Here is a 22,126-nt window from a genome sequence, read left to right as displayed (position 1 = left end):
TTTTTGAATTTATCAAGTTTAGATTTATGGCCCAGGATGTGATCTATCCTGGAGAATGTTCCATGAGTACTTGAGAAAAAGGTGAAATTCATTGTTTTGGGGTGAAATGTCCTATAGATATCAATTAGGTCTAACTGGTCTAATGTATCATTTAAAGTTTGCGTTTCTTTGTTGATTTTCTGTTTAGTTGATCTGTCCATAGGTGTGAGTGGGGTATTAAAGTCTCCCACTATTATTGTGTTATTGTTGATTTCCCCTTTCATGCTTGTTAGCATTTGTCTTACATTTTGCGGTGCTCCTATATTGGGTGCATATATATTTATAATTGTTATATCTTCTTCTTGGATTGATCCTTTGGTCATTATGTAGTGGCCTTCTTTGTCTCTTTTCCCAGCCTTTGTTTTAAAGTCTATTTTATCGGATATGAGTATTGCCACTCCTGCTTTCTTTTGGTCTCCATTTGCATGGTATATCTTTTTCCAGCCCTTCACTTTCAGTCTGTATGTGTCCTTTGTTTTGAGGTGGGTCTCTTGTAAGCAGCATATAGAGGGGTCTTGTTTTTGTATCCATTCGGCCAGTCTTTGCCTTTTGGTTGGGGCATTCAACCCATTTACGTTTAAGGTAATTATTGATAAGTATGATCCCATTACCGTTTACTTTATTATTTTGGGTTCAGGTTTATACACCCTTTTTGTGTTTCCTGTCCAGAGAATATCCTTTAGAATTTGTTGGAGAGCTGGTTTGGTGGTGCTGAATTCTCTTAGCTTTTGCTTGTCTGTAAAGCTTTTGATTTCTCCTTTGTATTTGAATGAGATCCTTGCTGGGTACAGTAATCTGGGCTGTAGGTTATTGTCTTTCATCACTTTAAGTATGTCTTGCCATTCCCTCCTGGCCTGAAGAGTTTCTATTGAAAGATCAGCTGTTATCCTTGTGGGAATCCCCTTGTGTGTTATTTGTTGTTTTTCCCTTGCTGCTTTTAATATTTGTTCTTTGTGTTTGATCTTTGTTAATTTGATTAATATGTGTCTTGGGGTGTTTCGCCTTGGGTTTATCCTATTTGGAACTCTCTGTGTTTCTTGGACTTGGGTGATTATTTCCTTCCCCATTTTAGGGAAGTTTTCAACTATTATCTCCTCAAGGGTTTTCTCATGGTCTTTCTTTTTGTCTTCTTCTTCTGGGACTCCTATAATTCGAATGTTGGAGCATTTCATATTGTCCTGGAGGTCTCTGAGATTGTCCTCATTTCTTTTAATTCGTTTTTCTTGTTTCCTCTCTGATTCATTTATTTCTGCCATTCTATCTTCTATTTCACTAATCCTATCTTCTGCCTCCGTTATTCTGCTATTTGTTGCCTCCAGAGTGTTTCTGATCTCATTTATTGCATTATTCATTATATATTCACTCTTTTTTATTTCTTCTAGGTCCTTGTTAGACCTTTCTTGCATCTTCTCAATCCTTGTCTCTAGGCTATTTATCTGTGATTCCATTTTGATTTCAAGATTTTGGATCATTTTCACTATCAACATTTGGAATTCTTTCTCAGGTAGATTCCCTACCTCTTCCTCTTTGGTTTGGTGGGCAACTCTCCTGTTCCTTTACCTGCTGAGTATTCCTCTGTCTCTTCATCTTGATTATACTGCTGCGTTTGGGGTGGCCTTTTTATATTCTGGTAATTTGTGGACTTCTCTTTATTATGGAGCTTCCTCACTGTGGGTGGGGTTGTATCAGTGGCTTGTCTAGGTTTCCTGGTTAGGGAGGCTTGTGTTGGAGTTCTGGTGGGTGGAGCTGGGTTTCTTCTCTCTGGAGTGCAGTGGAGTGACCAGTAATGGGTTATGAGATGTCAAATGTTTTGGAGTAACTTTGAGCTGCCTGTATATTGAAGCTCAGGGGTGTGTTCCTGTGTTGCTGGAGAATTTGCATGGTATGTCTTGTTCTGGAACTTGTTGGTCCTTGGGTGGAGCTTGGTTTCAGTGTAGGTATGGAGGCGTTTGATGAGCTCCTATTGCTTAATGTTCCCTGAATTCAGGAGTTCTCTGATGTTTTCAGGCTTTGGACTTAAGCCTCCTGCTTCTGGTTTTCAGTTTTATTTTTACAGTAGCCTCTAGACTTCTCCATCTATACAGCACTGATGATAAAACATCTAGGTTAAAGATGAAAAGTTTCTCCACATTGAGGGACACTCAGAGAGGTTCACTGAGTTACAAGGAGAAGATAAGATGGAGGGGGTAGTTAGAGGTAACTGGAATGAGATGCGGTGAGATCAAAAGAGGAGAGAGCAAGCTAGCCAGTAGTCACTTCCTTATGTGTGCTCCATAGTCTGGACCGCTCAGAGGTATTTACGGAGTTATACAGGGAAGAGGAGAGGGAGGAAGTAGATAGAGGTGGCCAGAAGGATAAGAGAGAGGAATGAGAAGGAGAGAGAAAAATCCTGCCAGTAACCAGTTCCTTAGGTGTTCTCCACCATCTGGAACACACAGAGATTCACAGAGTTGGATAGAGAAGAGATGGGGGAGAAAAGAGACAGAGGCCACCTGGTGGAGAAAAAAGAGAGTCCAAAGGAGGAGAGAGTGGTCAAGCCAGTAATCTCGCTCTCAGGTAAAATTGGGTAGTGAAGTTTGGGTTTTTAAATGTACAAAACTGACAACAAAGACCAAAGAGCAAAGATTAAAAATCTAGAGTAGAGGTTTGATTTTAAAAATACAATATTAAAGAAAAGAAGCAGAAGGAAAAAGGAAAAAGGAAAAAAAAAGAAAAGAAAAAAAAAGCCACAAGAATTATTAAAAAAAAAAAAAAACACCAATAACCACCCAAAGACTATATATGGTGTTTGCCTTAAAAAAAAAGAGTCGTTTTTTTTTTTGAATAGTAATAATAGGTTATAGAAATAAAAATTAGAGGAGAAATAGAAGACTTAACTATTAAAAAAAGTTAGAAAAAAAAGAAAAAAAAAGGGAATGATTTTAAAAATAGTAAAAATATATCTGGCCCTTCTCTGATGTTGTGGGCAGTGTGGGGTCACTTCCAAGGCGGTTCCCTCTGTTTAACTTCTTCTTTATGCTGGTTTTTTAGGCTCACTAGTTCAGTCGCGCTGTGGGGAGGGGGGATGGTGCAAACAAATAGCGCTGTCGTGTGCACACAGTGTCTCAGCCCCGCTGGACCTGTCCGTTCTCGCGGCGTACAAACTGCTCCGGCTCTACGATGCTCAGCCGGGAACCGTCTGAGGCCGGCCCTAGGCTGCGTGCACTTCCCCGGTCTAAGCCGCTCAGGTTCGGCGCTCAGGTAGCCCTCAGGGGCACAGATTCGGTTGGGACTGCGTTTTGTGCCGTTCCCGGGTCCGAGTAGCTCAGGAGTTTGGTGAGCGCAATCGCTGCGACTTGTCGCCTTTTCTGCCTCTGCTGCTCAGTTTTCTGGGTGGACCGCTGGCGCCCCTTGTGAGGCAGATGGTGACTGTCCAGCACCCTCAGAAGTCTTAGCAAAGAAGCCTGCTTGCAGTTTGGTAAGTGAAGTCTCTCCGGGTCTGCAATTGCCCCTTTCCAGCCCTTACGGCTCTGGCTGCCTGTCTCCGGCGGGGGATGGTCTACAGCCGGCTTTTTCCATTCTGTCCTTTGTTCTGTGCTCGGTCCTGGCGGTGTCTTATGTTCGAGCTTTTTGCGTGGTAGCTATCCCACAGTCTGGTTTGCTAGCCCAAGTTAGATCGTTCTGGTTGCGCGTGGGGCGTTCCTGCCCAATTCTTACAAAGCACTGCAGCCCGTGCCTCCCGCGCTTCCCTGCCCTGCCCCCACTTCCTAGTGGTGGATGCAGGTATCTGTGCTGCTTTTCCGCTGGAGGAGTTACCGTTGGGCTTGTAACCTCTTAGTTTAAATTACTTCTTTATTTTTCCCTTCCTGTTATGTTGCCCTCTGTGTTTCCAAGGCTCGCCACAGACTTGGCAGGGAGAGTGTTTCCTGGTGTTTGGAAACCTCTCTTCTTAAAATTCCCTTCCCGGGACGGGCTTCCCTTCCCGGGACGGAGCTCCCTCCCCACCTCCTTTGTCTCCTTTTTCGTCTTTTATATTTTTTCCTACCTGTTTTTGAAGACAATGGTCTGCTTTTCTGGTTGCCTGATGTCCTCTGCCAGCCTACAGAAGTTGTTTTGTGGAGTTTGCTCAGCGTTGAAATGTTCTTTTGAGGAATTTGTGAGGGAGAAAGTGGTCTTCCCGTCCTATTCCTCCGCCATCTTAGGACCGCCCCCTCTTAACATGTTTTAAATTGCACATGCAGTGCAGTGCAGTGTGTGTTCAGTTATGTCCGACTTTTTGTGACCCCATTGACTGTAGCCCTCCAGGCTCCTCTGTCCGTGGAATTTTCCAAGCAAGAAAGCTAGAGTGGAGTGCCATTTCCTTCTCCAAGGGATCTTCTCCACCCAGAGATGAAACTCACTTCTCTTGGATCTCCTGCATTGGCAGGATTCTTTACCCCAGCGCTACCTGGGAAGCAAAGTGTACATACCCTATTGTTAGTACATACCTATAATACCCTACAGGTACTATGTTGTATAGCAGATCTCAACCAACACCTTCCACTTTTTGTCATCTTCTGCTCCATCTTGTCTTTCTTCAGAGCTCTGCCTCCATCTCTTCTGTTTGATCTGTAGACTAATCTCCTCACCTCTGGCCCTTGCCCTTTATTATCTGTCCAATACACTCTTGCAGAGTAGTTTTCCTCTGGCACCATTTTAATCATATAGCAGTGATGAGGACTATTAACTTGATCCAAAAATGGTTAACAATTTCTCATCTTCAAAATAAAATTTCTTTAAAATAATTACCTTAACTGGACACTCCTGTCTTTATAATTTCTTCTTCTCTTGACGCCTCAGTTCATCTTCCTCTCAGCTGTCTTGCTGCCTCCTTTATCTAATACCCAATAATCCAGTTTGGTCAACAGGCAGATTCTTTCACGGAGTTGACAAAGCCTTCTGAATCTGTCAAGGCTCCTAAACTATACTCCAATATTTGTCACGTAATACCCCTGTATAAGAAGATATTGAATTAGTAATTTAATTATTATTTGCAGTTTTCCATTGTTCTATTGTGTGCTGTTTGTGCATGTAAATGGAGGCTACTGAGATTGTAATTTTTAGTGCAGGAATAGTAGCTGATTAGTTCCATAGTGCCATTTGCTCGTGGGCCCTTAAAAAGTTGTTTCAAATTATAAGAATAAGTGTTATATGTGAAATTTGTAAACTAGCAAAGTTTTATTGTTCTCAATGAATCTGGGGAAACATCAAACTCTTGGGCAAATTTCTGAAGTAAAAATGATGAATATAACCTCTCCTTAGCATAAAAGCAATTTGTACTTATTCCTCCAACTGATGAGGCAAGTAAATGTGACTTGGGATACTTTTGAAATTTGCTAAGCTTTCAAGATTCCTCATTTAGAATCACTTAGGTTACAAAGAATGCATTATGTATGTTTTCATGTTTATTGATTCTAATGCATGGTGCCTTGGCTGCCTAGAGTAAATCCCTCATTGACATGACTGTTTGCTTGGTTTAGTAAATTAGGGATTACCAAAACTAACAGGGATTTTACCAGGTGTTATGATGGCTCAGATGGTAAAGAATCTGCCTGCAATGCAAGAGACCTGGGTTTGATCCCTGGGTCAGGAAGATCCCCTGGAGAAGGGAATGGCTACCCACTCCAGTATTCTTGCCTGGAGAATTCCATGGGCAGAGGAGCCTGGTGGACCACAGTCCATGGGGTTACAGACAGTTGAACATGACTGAGCTTTTTTCATTTTCACATGTTACACAAAGTTTAAGGTTAACATAAATTCATAGATGCCTAATGGCCAAAAAACTTTGTCTACAGGCATGCTGTATCAGTTATGTATATATTAATTCCAGTCTTTCACTCTCCCTCACTTCCTCCTCCTGTTCCTTCCTCTTTTCCTGCTAGGCAAAGAGGCAGAGACAGTTGCCCTTATTTCTTTTATGATGCTAGTTGTAAAGGGCTACCTGATCAAAGGTGTCCTCAAAAAGAAGTATGATATGGGTATCAAGACCTTGATTATTAATTGATTTTAGATGGACTTGGGAGCTATTTATGCATACAGTTCTATTCAACCTAATACATGGCAACAGAGAATGTTGTGGGAACTTTAAATCTATGATCACAAGCTTATATTCTCCCCAGCACACTTTAAAAATTAAGGTATAATTTACAAACAGTGAAAACCAGAAGTGTGTTGTTCTACAAGTTTTGACTAATGCATAAGTCATGCTACAATCAAGATATAAAATAGTTCCATCATTCAAAAAATTTTCCTTATGCCCCTTTATAGTCAAATCCACTTCCCAACTCCAGGCCATTTTTGACCCTATGGTTTTGCCTTTTCAGGAATATTACATAAATGGAATTATACAGGTAGGTAGCCTTCTTTCATTAAGCATATTGCATTTGAGAGCCACTCATGCTGCCAAGTGTATCGGTAGTTCTTCCCTTTATATTGCTGTGCAATACTGCATTATATGATATATCAGTTTGTCTATCCATTTAGAAGTTAAAATTTTACTTTGTAGAGATTATGAATAAAACTGCTATAGCCATTCAAGTGCAAGTTTTTCTGTGAATATACATTTTCATTTAACATGGATAAATGAAATGGAGTGTGATTGCTGTGTCCTGTGGCAAGATATATTTAACTTTATAAGAGACTACTTGTTTTCCAAAGTAGTTGTACCATTTTGCACTCCCATCAGCAAGGTATAAAAGTGGAAGTTATTCTTAATCCTAACAGAAGCAGAAGATATTAAGAAGACGTGGCAAGAATATACAGAAGAACTATACAAAAGAGATCTTCATGACCCAAATAACCATGATGGTGTGATCACTCACCTAGAGCCAGACACCCTGGAATGAAAAGTCAAGTGGGCCTTAGGAAGCATCACTATGAACAAAGCTAGTGGAGGTGATGGAATTCCAGTTGAGCTATTTCAAATCCTAAAAGATGATGCTGTGAGAGTGCTGCACTCAATATGCCAGCAAATTTGGAAAACTCGGCAGTGGCCACAGGACAGTTTTCATTCCAATCCCAAAGAAAGGCAATGCCAAAGAATGCTCAAACTACCACATGATTACACTCATCTCACATGCTAGGAAAGTAATGCTCAAAATTCTCCAAGCCAGGCTTCAACAGTATGTGAACTGTGAACTTCCAGATGTTCAAGCTGGTTTTAGAAAAGGCAGAAGAACCAGAGAGCCAATTGCCAAGATCTGCTGGATCACTGAAAAAGCAAGAGAGCTCCAGAAAAACATCTATTTCTGCTTTATTGACTGTGCCAAAACCTTTGACTGTGTGGATCACAACAAACTGTGGAAAATTCTTAAAGAGATGGGAATACCAGACCATCTGACCTGCCTCCTGCGAAATCTTTGTGCAGGTCAAGAAGATACAGGGTGCTTGGGGCTGGTGCACTGGGATGACCTGGAAGGATGGGATGGGGAGGAAGATGGGAGGGGGGCTCAGGATGGGGAACACATGTACACACATGGTGGATTCATGTCAATGTATGGCAAAACCAATACAATATTGTAAAGTAAAAAGAAAAAATGCAGTATCAGTTAAAAAAAAAAAGAAGCAACAACTAGAACTGGACATGGAACAACAGACTGGTTCCAAATTGGGAAAAGAGTACGTCAAAGCTGTATTTTGTCACTCTACTTATTTCTTATTTAACTTATATGCAGAAGTACATCATGCAAAATGCCAGGTTGGATGAAGCACAAACTGAAATCAAGATTGCTGGGGGAAATATCAATAACTTTAGATATGCAGATGACACCACCTTTATGGCAGAAAGTGAAGAACTAAAGAGCCTCTTGATGAAAATGAAAGAGGAGAGTGAAAAAGTTGGATTAAAACTCAACATTCAGAAAACCAAGATCATGGCATCTGGTCCCATGACTTCATGGCAGACAGGTGGGGAAACGATGGAAACAGTGAGAAACTATTTTTTTGGACTCCAAAAATCACTGCAGATGGTGACTGCAGCCATGAAATTAAAAGACACTTGCTCCTTGGAAGAAAAGCTATGACCAACCTAGACAGCCTATTAAAAAGCAGAGACATTACTTTGCCAACAAAGGTCCGTCTAGACAATGCTATTGTTTTTCCTTTAGTCACGTATGGATGTGAGTGTTGGACTATAAAGAAAGCTGAGCACCAAAGAATTGATGCTTTTGAACTGTGGTGTTGGAGAAGACTCTTGAGAGTCCCTCAGAGAGCAAGGAGATCCAACCAGTCCATTCTAAAGGACATCAGTCCTGAATATTCATTGGAAGGACTGATGTTGAAGCTGAAACTCCAATACTTTGGCAACCTGATGCAAAGAACTGACTGATTGGAAAAGACCCTGATGCTGGGAAGGATTGAAAGTGAGAGAAGGGAATGACAGAGGATGGTATCGTTGGATGGCATCACCAATGCGATGGACATGAGTTTAAGTAAGCTCCAGGAGTTGGTGATGGACAGGGAGGCCTGGTGTGCTGCAGTCCATGGGGTCGCAGAGAGTTAGACGCAACTGAGTGACTGAACTGAACTGAATTAGCACATGACATTATTATTTAAAATTTTTTTTGGCTATTCTGATAGGCATATTATGGTATCTTATTGTGATTTTAATTTTCACTTTTCTAATGTTTAATGATGTTGAACGTCTTTTATTATTTTATTTTTTTTATTTGACATATGCACAGCTATGGTTTATTACAGTAGAAGGATATGAACTTCTTTTAATGTGCTTATTGTCATCCATATATCTTCTTTGGTGAGGTGCTATCTAAATCTTGCTCATTTTTAATCAGTTGTTTTTTTTTCTGCTTATCATTGTTTTGAGATCTTTTAATATCAGATATGAGATTTCCAAGTAATTTTTACAAGACAGTGGCTTATATTTTCATTCTTATAACTGTTTTTTAAAGAGCCAAAATTCTGAATTTTAAAAATCTTTCATTTACCAATCTTTTTCTTTTGTGGATTGTGCTTTCTTTTGTGGTGAATAAGAAATCTCTGCCTAACCCAAGGTCATAAATATTTTCTCCTTTGTTTTGTTCTAGAAGTTTTATAGTTTTAAATTTCACAATTAGATCTGATTCATTTTGGGTTAATTTTTTATATGTGGTAGAACTGCAAATTGAAGTTTACATTTTTGCATGTGTCCATGTTTACATGCTCAGTGTGTGTGTGGGTGTCCCACTCTTTGCAACCCTGTGGACTGTACAGCCTGCCAGGCGTCTCTGTCTGTGGAATTTTCCAGGCAAGAATACCAGACTACATTGCCATTTCCTTCTCTAGAGGATCTTTCCAACCCAGGGATCAAACCCACATCTCTTGCATCTCCTGCATTGGCAGGCGGATTCTTTACCAACTGCACCACCCAAATGATCTAACATCATTTGTCAAAAAGACTATATTTTCTCCATTGAGTTGCATTTGAATCTTTGTTCATAGTCAATTGGCTTTATATATGTAGATTCTCTATTCTATCCCACTGATCTGTTTATCCTTCTATCAGTCCCATACTACCTAGAGTACTTTATTATTACTATATCTTGAAATCAGGCAGTCTTCCAACGTTATTCTTTTCTTTTCAAGATTACTTTGTCTGTTTTATTGCTTTTCCATTTAAATTTTAAAATCAGCTTGTAAAATTTTACAAAATATCCTGTTGAGATTTTTATTGGACTTGTATTGAGTTTATAGATAAATTTGAGGAGAATCAATGTCTTAACAACATTGAGACTGTCAACTCACAAATATAATATCTCCCTATTTAATTTCTTTTTATTTCTCTTAACAGTTTTCAGTCTACAGATCTAGCACAAATTTTGTTAGACTTATGCTTATTATTTTACTTTTTTGCAGCATTTTAAATATATTATTTTAAAAATTTCAGTTTTCAATAGTTCATTGCTATTATATAGAAATACAGATTTTTTGTGTGACTAATTAAAAAGCCTGTTCATGAAAGTGAAAGAAGAGAGTGAAAAAGTTGGCTTAAAGCTCAACATTCAGAAAATGAAGATCATGGCATCTGGTCCCATCACTTCATGGGAAACAGATGGGGAAACAGTGGAAACAGTGTCAGACTTTATTTTGGGGGGCTCCAAAATCACTGCAGATGGTGACTGCAGCCATGAAATTAAAAGACGCTTACTCCTTGGAAGAAAAGTTATGACCAACCTAGAGAGCATATTCAAAAGCAGAGACATTACTTTGCCAACAAAGGTCCGTCTAGTCAAGGCTATGGTTTTTCCAGTAGTCATGTATGGATGTGAGAGTTGGGCTGTGAAGAAAGCTGAGTGCCAAAGAATTGAAGCTTTTGAACTGTGGTGTTGAAGAAGACTCTTGAGAGTCCCTTGGACTGCAAGGAGATCCAACCAGTCCATTCTAAATGAGATCAGTCCTGGGTGTTATTTGGAAGGAATGATGCTGAAGCTGAAACTCTAGTACTTTGGCCACCTCACACGAAGAGTTGACTCATTGGAAAAGTTTCTGATGCTGGGAGGGATTGAGGGCAGAAGGAAAAGGGGACGACAGAGGATGAGATGGCTGGATGGCATCATCCACTCGATGGACGTTGAGTTTGAGTGAACTCCGGGAGTTGGTGATGGACTGGGAGGCCTGGCGTGCTGCAGTTCATGGGGTTACAAAGAGTCGGACATGACTGAGCGACTGAACTGAACTGAACTGAATCTTGCTTAATTCACTTTAGTGTTATATAGGTGCTTTAGAAAAGTCGACTTTATTTTTTTTAGCACAGTTTTACTATACAGCAAAATTGAGAGGAAATAATAGAAGTTCCTTATGATAACACCTGCCTCCCAAATATGCATAACCTTCCTCATTATCAACATCCTCACCAAAGTGGTAGGTTTGTTACAACAGTTGAGCCTACATTAACACAAAATTATCACCCAAAGTCTGTAGTTTACATTAGGGATCATTCCTGGTATTGCACATTCTATAGATTTAGATAAATGTACAATGACATGTATCCACCATTATAATATCATACAGAAGAGTTGCACTACCTTAAAGTCCTCTGTTCTTGACCTACTTATCCTTCCCTCGTGCCAGGCTCTGGAAACCACTGACCATTTTACCATCTTCATAGTTTTACCTTTTCCAGAATGTCGTATAGTTGGATTCATATAATATATAGCCTTTTCAGATTGGCTTCTTTCATTTGGTTATACACATTTAAGTTTCCTCCATGTCTTTTCTTGGTTTGATAACTCACTTCTTTTTAGTGCTAGATAATATTCTATTGTCTGGACATACCACATTTAATTTATTCATTTACCTACTAAAAGACATCTTGGTTGCTTCTAAGTTTTGGCCATTAGGAATAAAGCTGCTATAAACATCTGTGTGCAGGTTTTTGTGGGGACCTAAGTTTTCAACTCCTTTGGGTTAATACCAAGGAACACAATTGCTGGATCATATGATAAAAATGTGTTTAATTTTATGAGAAACTGCCAGATTATCTTCCAAAGTGGCTGTATTATTCTGCATTCCCATAAGCAATGAATGAGAGTTCCTGTTGCTCCACATGATCATTGGATGACATTTGGCATTGTCTGTGTTTCAGATTTTGGTCATTCTAATGCATACACAAGTGGAGTTATGATAGGTTTTGGGCAGATTCTCTTGGATTTTTCTCCATAGACAATATGTCACCTATAAGGAGAGAGTTTTACTTCTTCTTTTTATTATATATATATATATATACACACACACACACACACACATATATATTGTTTTATTGCAGTAGTTAGAACTTCCACTATGATATTGAATATGAGTGGAAAGAACTGACAACTGCTTTGTTCTCAATCTTAAGGGAAAAGCATTTAGTCATTCACCATTAAATATGGTATAAGCTGTAGATTTTTTTTAGTACAATATTCTTCTTAATGGCTTGCAAGAGAGAATCCTCACATTAGAAATTTTGGAATTTGGAAAAGAGAATTGGAGATACAGAGCAGTTACTGATCAGTGATGGTGGTGATATCTTTGTCCTGGCAGTTGGAGACACTCCTTCCTTAGACTTGATTCTGCTCTCCAGGAGGAATTTCTTGTCTGTTGCTCCCTGGGAAACTCACTCCCCTGGGCAGTTCTTTGTTCTATGTCCTCCTTGACTGCAGTTGAGCACACCCTCCTTGGGCCTGAGGGGTTTATGTAGTTTCTTTTCTATTAGTACATTTTGGGGAGCTTGGCATTTGTTTTACAGTCATGGGCTCTTTTAGGGTAGACCCAAGATTTCTTTGGCTCTTAGCTATAGGTTTTTAGTAGATGCTATTTGTCAGGTTGTAGATATTCTCTTTTGTTCCTGATTTTCTGCGTCTTTTTCCTTTTTAAATCAAGAATGAATGTTGGATTTTGTCAAAGGGTTTTTCTGCAACTATTGAGATGATCATGCGTTTTTTCTTCTTTAATCTGTTGATATGGTAAACTGTGTCACTCATTTTATTTTTAATTAATTAATTAATTTTAATTGGAGGATAATTTCTTTACAATATTGTGATGGTTTTTGCCGTACATCAACATGAATCAGTCATGGGTGCACATGTGTCCTCCATCTTGAATCCCCATCCCACCTCCCTCTCCACCCCATCCCTCTGGGTTGTCCCAGAGCACCCATTTTGGGTTCCCTGCTTCATGTACTGAACTTGCACTGGTCATCTGTTTTACATATGGTAATATACATGTTTCAGTGCCATTCTCTCAGATCATCCCACCCTTGCCTTCTCCTACAGAGAGAAGAATCTGTTGGACTCTTCCCCTAGAGTCCAAAAGTCTGCTCTTTATGTCTGTGTCTCTTTTGCTGCCCTGCATGTAGGATCATTACTGCCTTTCTACATTTCATATATATGCATTAATATACAGTATTTGTGTTTCTCTTTCTGACTTATTCACTCCGTATAATAGGCTCCAGTATCATCCACCGCATTAGAATTGACTCAAATGTGTTCCTTTTTATAGCTGAGTACTATTCCATTGTGTATATGTACTGCAACTTCCTTATCCATTTGACTGCTGATGGACATCTAGGTTGCTTCCATGTCCTAGCTATTGTAAATAGTGCTGCAGTGAACATTGGGGTACATATGTCTCTTTCAGTTCTGCTTTCCTTTGGGTGTATGCCCAGCATTGGCATTGGTGGGTCATATGGCAGTTCTATTTCTAGCTTTTTAAATGAATCTCCACACTGTTCTCCATAGTGGCTGTGCCAGTTTTCATTCCCACCAACAGTGCAAAAGTGTTCCTTTTTCTCCATGCCCTCTCCAGCATTTATTGTTTGTAGATTTTTTGATGATGGCCATTGTGACCGTGGTGCATGATACATCATTGTGGTTTTGACTTGCATTTCTCTAATAATGAGTGATGTTGAGCATCTTTTCATGTGTTTATTAGCCATCTGTGTGTCTTCTTTGGAGAAATGTCTATTTAGTTCTTTGGCCCATTTTTTTTTATTGGGTTGTTTGTTTTTCTGGTATTGAGCTGCAGGAGCTGCTTGTATATTTTGGAGATTAATTCTTTGTCAGTTGTTTCATTTGCTATTATTTTCTCCCATTCTGAAGGCTGTCTCTTCACCTTGCTTATAATTTCCTTCATTGTGCAAAAGCTTTTAAGTTTAATTAGGTCCCATTTGTTTATTTTTGTTTTTATTTCCATTACTCTGGGAGATGGGTCATAGCGGATTTTGCCGTGATTTATGTCAGAGAGTGTTCTGCCTATGTTTTCCTTTAAGAGTTTTATAGTTCTGGTCTTACATTTAGATCTTTAATCCATTTTGAGTTTATTTTTGTGTGTGGTATTAAAAAACATCCTAGTTTCATTCTTTTACACGTGGTTGACCAGTTTTCCCAGCACCACTTGTTTGAAAGTTCTAGCATTCAGGTCATATTTGAGTATGGTTCTGTTGGTTGCTTGTTCTCTCAACAGTGTATTTTATTTATGTGTCTCATAATTTTTGGTTGAAAGTTGGACATCTTGTATAAGCCATTAGAGGTTGAAGTTAATATATATGTACAGTTAAAATGGGCATACCTCTTTTATTTTCTAGGCCCTTAGTTTATGTGTGTGAATATCATGTGTCTATGTAAATTTTTGTGTAGGGGATGTATGTGTGTGTGCTTGTGTGTATGAATGTGGTCAGGAATTAATTAGAATTTTTTCATTGCTATGGTTACCCTCAGAATACCATAGCCTTCAAATTCTAATGAATTTAGACTTAGATTGGGGTTAGGCTTCTCGGTTTTATCCCTCAGTGCTTTTGCTCCATTTTCAGTTTTAAGTTATTAAATCTGCACTTTAGAAACTTTCTTTTTTATGCTCTTGTTTCTCTACTGCTGCTTGCTTCTTGATTCTTACTAGCCTGTTGTTGGAAAGGTGGGATGAGAAATGTTCTGTTTTCATGATTTCACTTCAGTCTTTGGTAGGCTCTGTGCTCCTGGTTCTTGATGGTGGGGCCTTCTCAATAGTCTATACCTTCCCAAGTTTAAGGATCTCTAATGGATGGTTATGTTTATCTAGTAGCCTGTCATGTTTCCTTGTCTCTCCACTAGAGACAGAGGGTGTTTTACCTCTTTATTCCAGCTGCAATAGGTCTTCTTCAACTGTGCTCTGAGGGTGAAAGGGCTTGTTACTCTTTTCACTAAACTGTAGTTTTTGTCCCCTTTGGGGTAGACGTTGGGCAGGACTTTGTGCCTTTCTTGCAGAGTCAGCTGTTCTCTTTTACCAGTCCTGGGACACTGAGGGTGGTTTTCTCTAATATCTCACTCTATTTTCAGTCTTTCCTGTGAGCACCCGCTGAAGTCTGTAAAGAACTCATGATGAATTTTCTCTGTGTCTGTGGGTAGCTTCCAGGGATTCTGTGATCTCATGCCAGCCCACCCTTTGCATTTAGCAATTGGTTAAAAATTTTAGCTGAAGTTTCCTTACCTGCTTGTATGGTGGTCTTTGTTCTAGGCAAATTAGTGCTTGTATCCTGTTCTTCCTTGTGTCCTTGTTTTTCCTTAAATTTCAGGCTAAGTATTTACCCAACAACTTAAGATCTCATGTAGGCTCAAGAAAAATTATGAGTTTGATTTTGAATATTGTCTATCTTTTCCCTCATTGTAAGAATGGAGACAACGTTCTTTCCAGCTTTCTACATCTTAAGTGGAAGTTGGAATTCAGCACATATTATCAATGAAATGTCACACCCTTTTTAATAGAGCCTCCACCTAACACTGGTTAGTTACAGTCACTATTGAATTGCTTTTAAGAATTCTGTGGGCCACCTTGTTAAGTAGGCCAAAATCCAACCAATCAGCAAATAAGGATTAAAGAGCAAGTCTGTGGCTCTATGAAGATATTAGGTGGTAGATTTTAACCTGAGAGATATTTCTATTGGATTGGGAATGGTTGCCTGAAATGTCATGTTGAAAAAAATTGAGACAAATTTTAATTTTGTGTCTAGTTGGTCATGTCTGCCATGAGCACAGGGTGCCAGTGGGGAGCTCAGATGGCATGGGTCTGTTTTCTCTGATTAAGCCCTAAGGAAATGGGTAGATTATGAGAGGAATGAAAAATTTCTCTAGAGAAGCAGTTGATATAGTTCTTAACTAAAGAAACTTTCACTTTAGTTGAAAAGGAATGATGTGAGCTGGTAAAACAGTTGCAGATAATATGCAGTAAAAGTTTAAACTGTGCAGGTATAGGAAGATGATAGACTTTGGAAAACGGAGAGGTCCTTATGGGCTACAGTGATCTTGAAAGGCATGTTCATCCAGGAAGAGGCCCGGAAGACCTGTGATGTCCAAGAGAGTGGGGTCGTTTCTGAGACTGTTGAGTTCTGAGTGATGGAGCATCTTTCAAATAGAAATGTCCTATGCAGGGGAAGGACCTTGGGAAAGAGTTTGGGAGAGCAGCAGTAGCAGCAGCGGCATCATCATCATAACACTAATAATTGAAAGCAAAGAGAAGAGATGAGCTGGCAGAGGGAACAAGTCTAATTGGAGAAGAATGAAGAACTGAGGACATACTTGGGGTTGGGACACAGTGGGGAGACCTACCCTTAGAAAGGAGGAAGAGTTGATGGTAAAAGAGATAGTGCCGTTAGGGCTGCACAACAACTGATCTCTGAGACTCCTATTCATATGTCAAAGTCCAGGGGACTCTCTCCTGTGTAGTTTTTCTGATCTTTGGGCAGACTTAGTTGTTTTCCCCTTGGTTCCCCAAGTCCAAGCCCCTTGTTTGTACTCTTTGTGTGTGTATTAGTCACTTATTCATGTCCAACTCTTTGTGACTCTGTGGAATGTAGCCCATAGCCAAGCTTCTCTGTCCATGGAATACTCCAGGCAGAAATACTGGAGTGGGTTGCCTAGCATGTATTAAATTACATTATAGTTAGAGGTGTGTGTGTGTGTGTGTGTGTGTGTGTGTGTGTGTTGGCCTTTTACTTTAAATGACTTGAAGCCTTTGGCTGTGTCTTATTCACTGCCTCTCACAATAGATTCAGATAGGTTTTTGCACACCAGTTTATGTTTGAGTAATGCTTGTGGGGTTGAATTTAAAAATGACCTGTCTGGCAAACGGTTAAGACTTGGGTTTGGCAAAAAATAAGTGAATAGGGACTTTCAAGGAAACAGTTTCAGGGACGTGATAGAGACTGTTCTGAAATTCTGGTTTTGTTTTGTTTTAAAAGTTTAAAAAACCACATATATGTGGTTACTGCTTTGAATCATCTCACTGCAATCTTTCTGCTTGAAAAAATATTCACATCTGTTTGGAAATAGCAGCAATTAAAAATACTAATGAATTTCAAATTTCTCTTAAATCATAGAAGCAGAGAACATAAAAAATTTTGACATGCTATGAGCCTATAAGTAAAAATTATGTATATGAATACCAATGCCTGATTGTGGAAGAAGGGAATATACTCTGCTGGTTAAAGTAAGATACACTGTAAACATCAAGATGGTATCCAAGGGTAAGTTAAACCCACAAAGTTCCTCTACTTTATGGTGGTTTGACTTAAGATAATGCTATGGTCAGAGGAAATGGAGATGAAATTTGGAACTCCTTCAGCTTCTCCCCTTCAATACAGCAAACTGCAGACAAAGAAAACATTTTTCATTCTGTGAAAGACTAATCTCACCACTGCTCTGGGTCCTGTCCCCTGCACCTTAGTGATTATCTTCTTTCTTGTGCCTACACTCTTTCCATTTCTGTGGACTCTTGTACTTCAAAATCAGACATGATTAAATTTATTTTACCTTTTAAACAAGAGCCCAATCATCTCTGGTATTCTGTTTTTCTTCCATGTCATATCTATCTTTGGCTGCCTTTCCAGTCTCTGGAAGCACAGCCTTACACTCAATGTCTTCACTTCTAGAGAAATCACTACTTAGCGAGAAGCAGATGATCTCATCTATATAGGATAATTACTTGAGTGAAGACAAGTCACTGAACTAAATAATCCTCTAGGATGTTTAAATTTCATGGTTTAATGATACTAATATACTTAGAAAAGTCAGTGACACATTTGCATGTAAAATGACTTTTAAGAACCTCAACTTAAGTAGTAACAAATGGTCATCCAGTACATTAAGATATGAGATGTCTAAAAATCAAAGTCTTCTTGTTGGTTTAATTTACAGTTAGAACATTGTACCTACATTAGACCTTCAGGAGAGATTGACACCTAATTCAACTGGAAATTCTTATGTTCTAGACATAGTGTGCTTTAACAAAAGAGTTGCTAGTTTAAGACATTTGCAATTACAAAATTAAAGGACTTGAAAAACTGAGAATCTTATAAGTTAATTAGTGTTGATGGTCTAAGCATATTTGAGGATGTAAGTAAACCTTCTCCAATATGATAGAGTGAAGTTAAAGGTTGTTTGCTTGGCATATTCTCCAACAGAAAGATACACACTTTGGGCTTTGAAGAAGCGTCATTTTGTGTTTTCAGGATCATAAGTGCTTCTGCCTGAACCAAGATCTCAGGATAAGGCTTCCCAGCCAGAATATTAGAACCATGAATAGATCTTAAAGCTTACACACCAGGGTTTCAAGCTCATGGCACCTCTTTGAGATTTGCTGGGATTCTCTGCAGGGAACAAGACTTACTTTTCACTTTTTCATGTCTATTAGGAATTTTGCCAAGAACAAATTCTCTCCTTCCTGCCCAGGTAGAAAAATGCAACCAGGCCCTTCTCACAAAAGGATTGACTCTTTTAGCTAAAATGTTCCCTGAGTTGTAAGAAGTTATTGTGTACAGCTGTACAAGCTATACATTGAACATCACTCTGTGGGTCTAACTACATAGACCATGATATTTGTGATGCCCTTGGAGTTGTATGACATGGTAGCCTTGCGAAAGGTATGGAATGGAGATTAAAATGGAGGATAAACTTCTTAGGAATGGATGGCTTAATGTAACTGTAAAAACAATGTTCAGATCATGGTTCAGTTCAGTCGCTCAGTCATGTCCGACTCTTTGTGACCCCATGAATCACAGCACGCCAGGCCTCCCTGTCCATCACCAACTCCCGGAGTTCACTCAAACTCACATCCATCGAATCGGTGATGCCATCCAGCCATCTCATCTTCTGTCATCCCCTTTTCCTCCTGCCCCCAATCCTTCCCAGCATCAGTCTTTTCCAGTGAGTCAACCCTTTGCATGAGGTGGCCAAAGTATTGGAGTTTCAGCTTTAGTATCATTCCTTCCAAATAGCACCCAGGGCTGATCTCCTTGCAGTCCAAGGGACTCTGAAGAGTCTTCTCCAGCACTACATTTCAAAAGCATCAATTCTTTGGCACTCAGCTTTCTTCACAGTCTAACTCTCACATCAATACATGACCACTGGAAAAACCGTAGCCTTGACTAGACGGACCTTTGTTGGCAAAGTAATGTCTCTGCTTTTCAATATGCTATCTAGGTTGGTCATAACTTTTCTTCCAAAGAGTAAGTGACTTTTAATTTCATGGCTGCTATCACCATCTGCAGTGATTTGGGAGCCCCCCAAAATAAAGTCTGACGCTGTTTCCACTGTTTCCCCATCTATTTCCCATGAAGTGATGGGACCAGATGCCATGATCTTCGTTTTCTGAATGTTGAGCTTTAAGCCAATGTATTCACTCTCTTCTTTTACTTTCATCAAAAGGCTTTTTAGTTTCTCTTCACTTTGTGTCATGAGGGTGGTGTCATCTGCATATCTGAGGTTATTGATATTTCTCTCGGCAATCTTGATTCCAGCTTGTGCTTTTTCCAGCCCAGCGTTTCTCATGATGTACTCTGCATAGAAGTTAAATAAGCAGGATGACAATATACAGCCTTGACATACTCCTTTTCCTATTTGAAACCAGTCTGTTGTTCCATGTCCAATTCTTACTGTTGCCTCCTGACCTGCATATAGGTTTCTCAAGAGGCAGGTCAGGTGGTCTGGTATTCCCATCTCTTTCAGAATTTTCCACAGTTTATTGTGATTCACACAGTCAAAGGTCATGGTAACTGCTTTTAAATGTTTAATTGTCATGTAGAAGGGTTTCAGTGACCCATAATCAGCTTGCTGTGGATGTTCCTTATTTTAATTCAAATGAGAAGAGGAAATTACCCTCAAAAGTGGACCTTGAATGGGCTGCTAGCTATTGTATCCTTTATCACCTATTTGGTGATCATGTGCTGTGTGCCCACTGAAATGAGAGGTGATAGTGGTGACAGTATACTAAACCCATTGCAAGATTGATTGCTTCATGGCTTTGGGAAAATGTAATAGAAGAATGACCAGGAAAATGTAAGACTTGTAGTGACATAAGGATTGAATTTGAAAAAGTTTAATTTATATATAATAATTTTTTAAGAAGCACAATTTCTATTTATCTTTTTAACTGTGCTTTTTATCTTATTTATCTGTGCTGAAGAAGATACTTAACTGCAGTGTAATACTTTCTTTTTTCACAAGATGCCAAGTTTCTAAGTGAAGTAAAGTGGGCTTCTGTCCCTCTGGATATAGAGGGATGGCTGTGTGACCTCTTGAAATCCCTCTGGTTAAGCTCCATGGTTTAATGATTCATTGGCTTAGGACCAAACTCACATAATGTTCAAACCATAAGCCTCCAACATTAGTTTTAAATTTAGCTCAGACTTACGGAATAATTACCATCCTGTCCTCAAATTCTCAAAGTGCAGATGATCTTTCTGCTGAGCCACAAGCTATAAGCCCATTAAGTCAACAGGAACACAGTTTAGGATTAAAAAGTAAGACCACCAAATTACTGTGATGTGTTAAATAATTTAGGCATTGGGAAGTTATCTATTATTAGGAAGAAGCTAATTTCTAAATAGTTAAACTAATTTTTGAAGTATTTCATTTTTTCCTTTTATAATTCTCTAAACTTTGAAGCTGGATAAAGCTGACCTTGCTCCCTGACTCCATCACTCACTAGCTTCGGGATAATAATAATAAAGATAGCGGAACTTTCCAGAACGCTCGGTGAAAGGCGGAGGAGCGGCGGCTGCCCGAGCTGCACACAGCAACGCGCTCCTTCCCGCTCCCCCACACCGGCATCGGCCCGCTCACCGGCTGTAGAAAATGGTGAAAGAAACCACTTACTATGATGTTTTGGGGGTCAAACCCAATGCCACCCAAGAAGAATTGAAAAAGGCTTACAGGAAACTGGCCTTGAAGTACCACCCTGATAAGAATCCAAATGAAGGCGAGAAGTTTAAACAGATTTCTCAAGCTTACGAAGTGCTCTCTGATGCAAAGAAAAGGGAATTATATGACAAAGGAGGAGAACAGGCAATTAAAGAAGGTGGAGCAGGTGGTGGTTTTGGCTCCCCCATGGACATCTTTGATATGTTTTTCGGAGGAGGAGGCAGGATGCAGAGAGAGAGGAGAGGTAAAAACGTTGTGCATCAACTTACAGTAACTTTAGAAGATTTATATAATGGTGCAACAAGAAAACTAGCTCTGCAAAAGAATGTGATTTGTGACAAATGTGAAGGCCGAGGTGGTAAGAAAGGAGCAGTAGAATGCTGTCCCAATTGCCGAGGTACTGGAATGCAAATAAGAATTCATCAGATAGGACCTGGAATGGTTCAGCAAATTCAGTCTGTGTGCATGGAGTGCCAGGGCCATGGGGAGCGGATCAGTCCTAAAGATAGATGTAAAAGCTGCAACGGAAGGAAGATAGTTCGAGAAAAGAAAATTCTAGAAGTTCATATTGACAAAGGCATGAAAGATGGCCAGAAGATAACATTCCATGGTGAAGGAGACCAAGAACCGGGACTGGAGCCAGGAGATATTATCATTGTTTTAGATCAGAAGGACCATGCTGTTTTTACGCGACGAGGAGAAGACCTTTTCATGTGTATGGACATACAGCTGGTTGAGGCATTGTGTGGCTTCCAGAAGCCAATATCTACTCTTGACAACCGAACCATAGTCATCACTTCTCATCCAGGTCAGATTGTCAAGCATGGAGATATCAAGTGTGTGCTAAATGAAGGCATGCCAATTTACCGTAGGCCATATGAAAAGGGTCGCCTAATCATTGAATTTAAGGTAAACTTTCCTGAGAATGGCTTTCTCTCTCCTGATAAACTCTCTTTGCTGGAAAAACTTCTGCCTGAGAGGAAGGAAGTAGAAGAGACTGATGAAATGGACCAGGTAGAATTAGTGGACTTTGATCCAAATCAGGAAAGACGGCGCCATTACAATGGAGAAGCATATGAGGATGATGAACATCATCCTCGGGGTGGTGTTCAGTGTCAGACCTCTTAGTAGGGCCTGTGAATAACACTCACTGCTGGTGTTTTATTTGCAGTAGTGATTGAGTGAAGGACTATAATCATAAAAAAAAAAAAAAAAAAAAAAATAATAATAAAGATAATAATGGCTAACCATGTGCCAGTTTTAGAGACCCTACTATGTGCCAGGCACTGGGATAAGGGTTACACATATTATTTAATTTATTCCTCAGAATGACTTTATGAGTAGGGCACTTTTTATTATCATCACTTGATGGATGAGAAAATGTAGGCTTTGCACCTACACATAACCCCTTATGCTCCCCTGGTTCCTGG

The 22,126-nt window shown here is 39.5% G+C and overlaps 1 protein-coding gene across 1 annotated transcript; it reads left to right on the top strand.

The window, feature by feature from the left end:
- Positions 1 to 20,527: 20,527 nt before the first annotated feature.
- LOC128054079 (dnaJ homolog subfamily A member 1) lies at positions 20,528 to 21,880 on the top strand. The gene has a single exon (XM_052646644.1). It carries the CDS (start codon positions 20,631 to 20,633, stop codon positions 21,822 to 21,824), a length of 1,194 nt encoding a protein of 397 aa, XP_052502604.1. The 5' UTR covers positions 20,528 to 20,630; the 3' UTR covers positions 21,825 to 21,880.
- Positions 21,881 to 22,126: the final 246 nt, after the last annotated feature.

This window comes from Budorcas taxicolor, chromosome 10, assembly GCF_023091745.1.
Source record: "Budorcas taxicolor isolate Tak-1 chromosome 10, Takin1.1, whole genome shotgun sequence".
Classification (NCBI taxonomy): Eukaryota; Metazoa; Chordata; class Mammalia; order Artiodactyla; family Bovidae; genus Budorcas; species Budorcas taxicolor.
This window is presented reverse-complemented; position numbering and strand designations above follow the sequence as displayed.

Bases quoted from the DNA above. Each gene is read 5' to 3' on its own strand.
- LOC128054079 (XM_052646644.1), top strand. From the start codon at position 20,631: ATGGTGAAAGAAACCACTTACTATGATGTTTTGGGGGTCAAACCCAAT.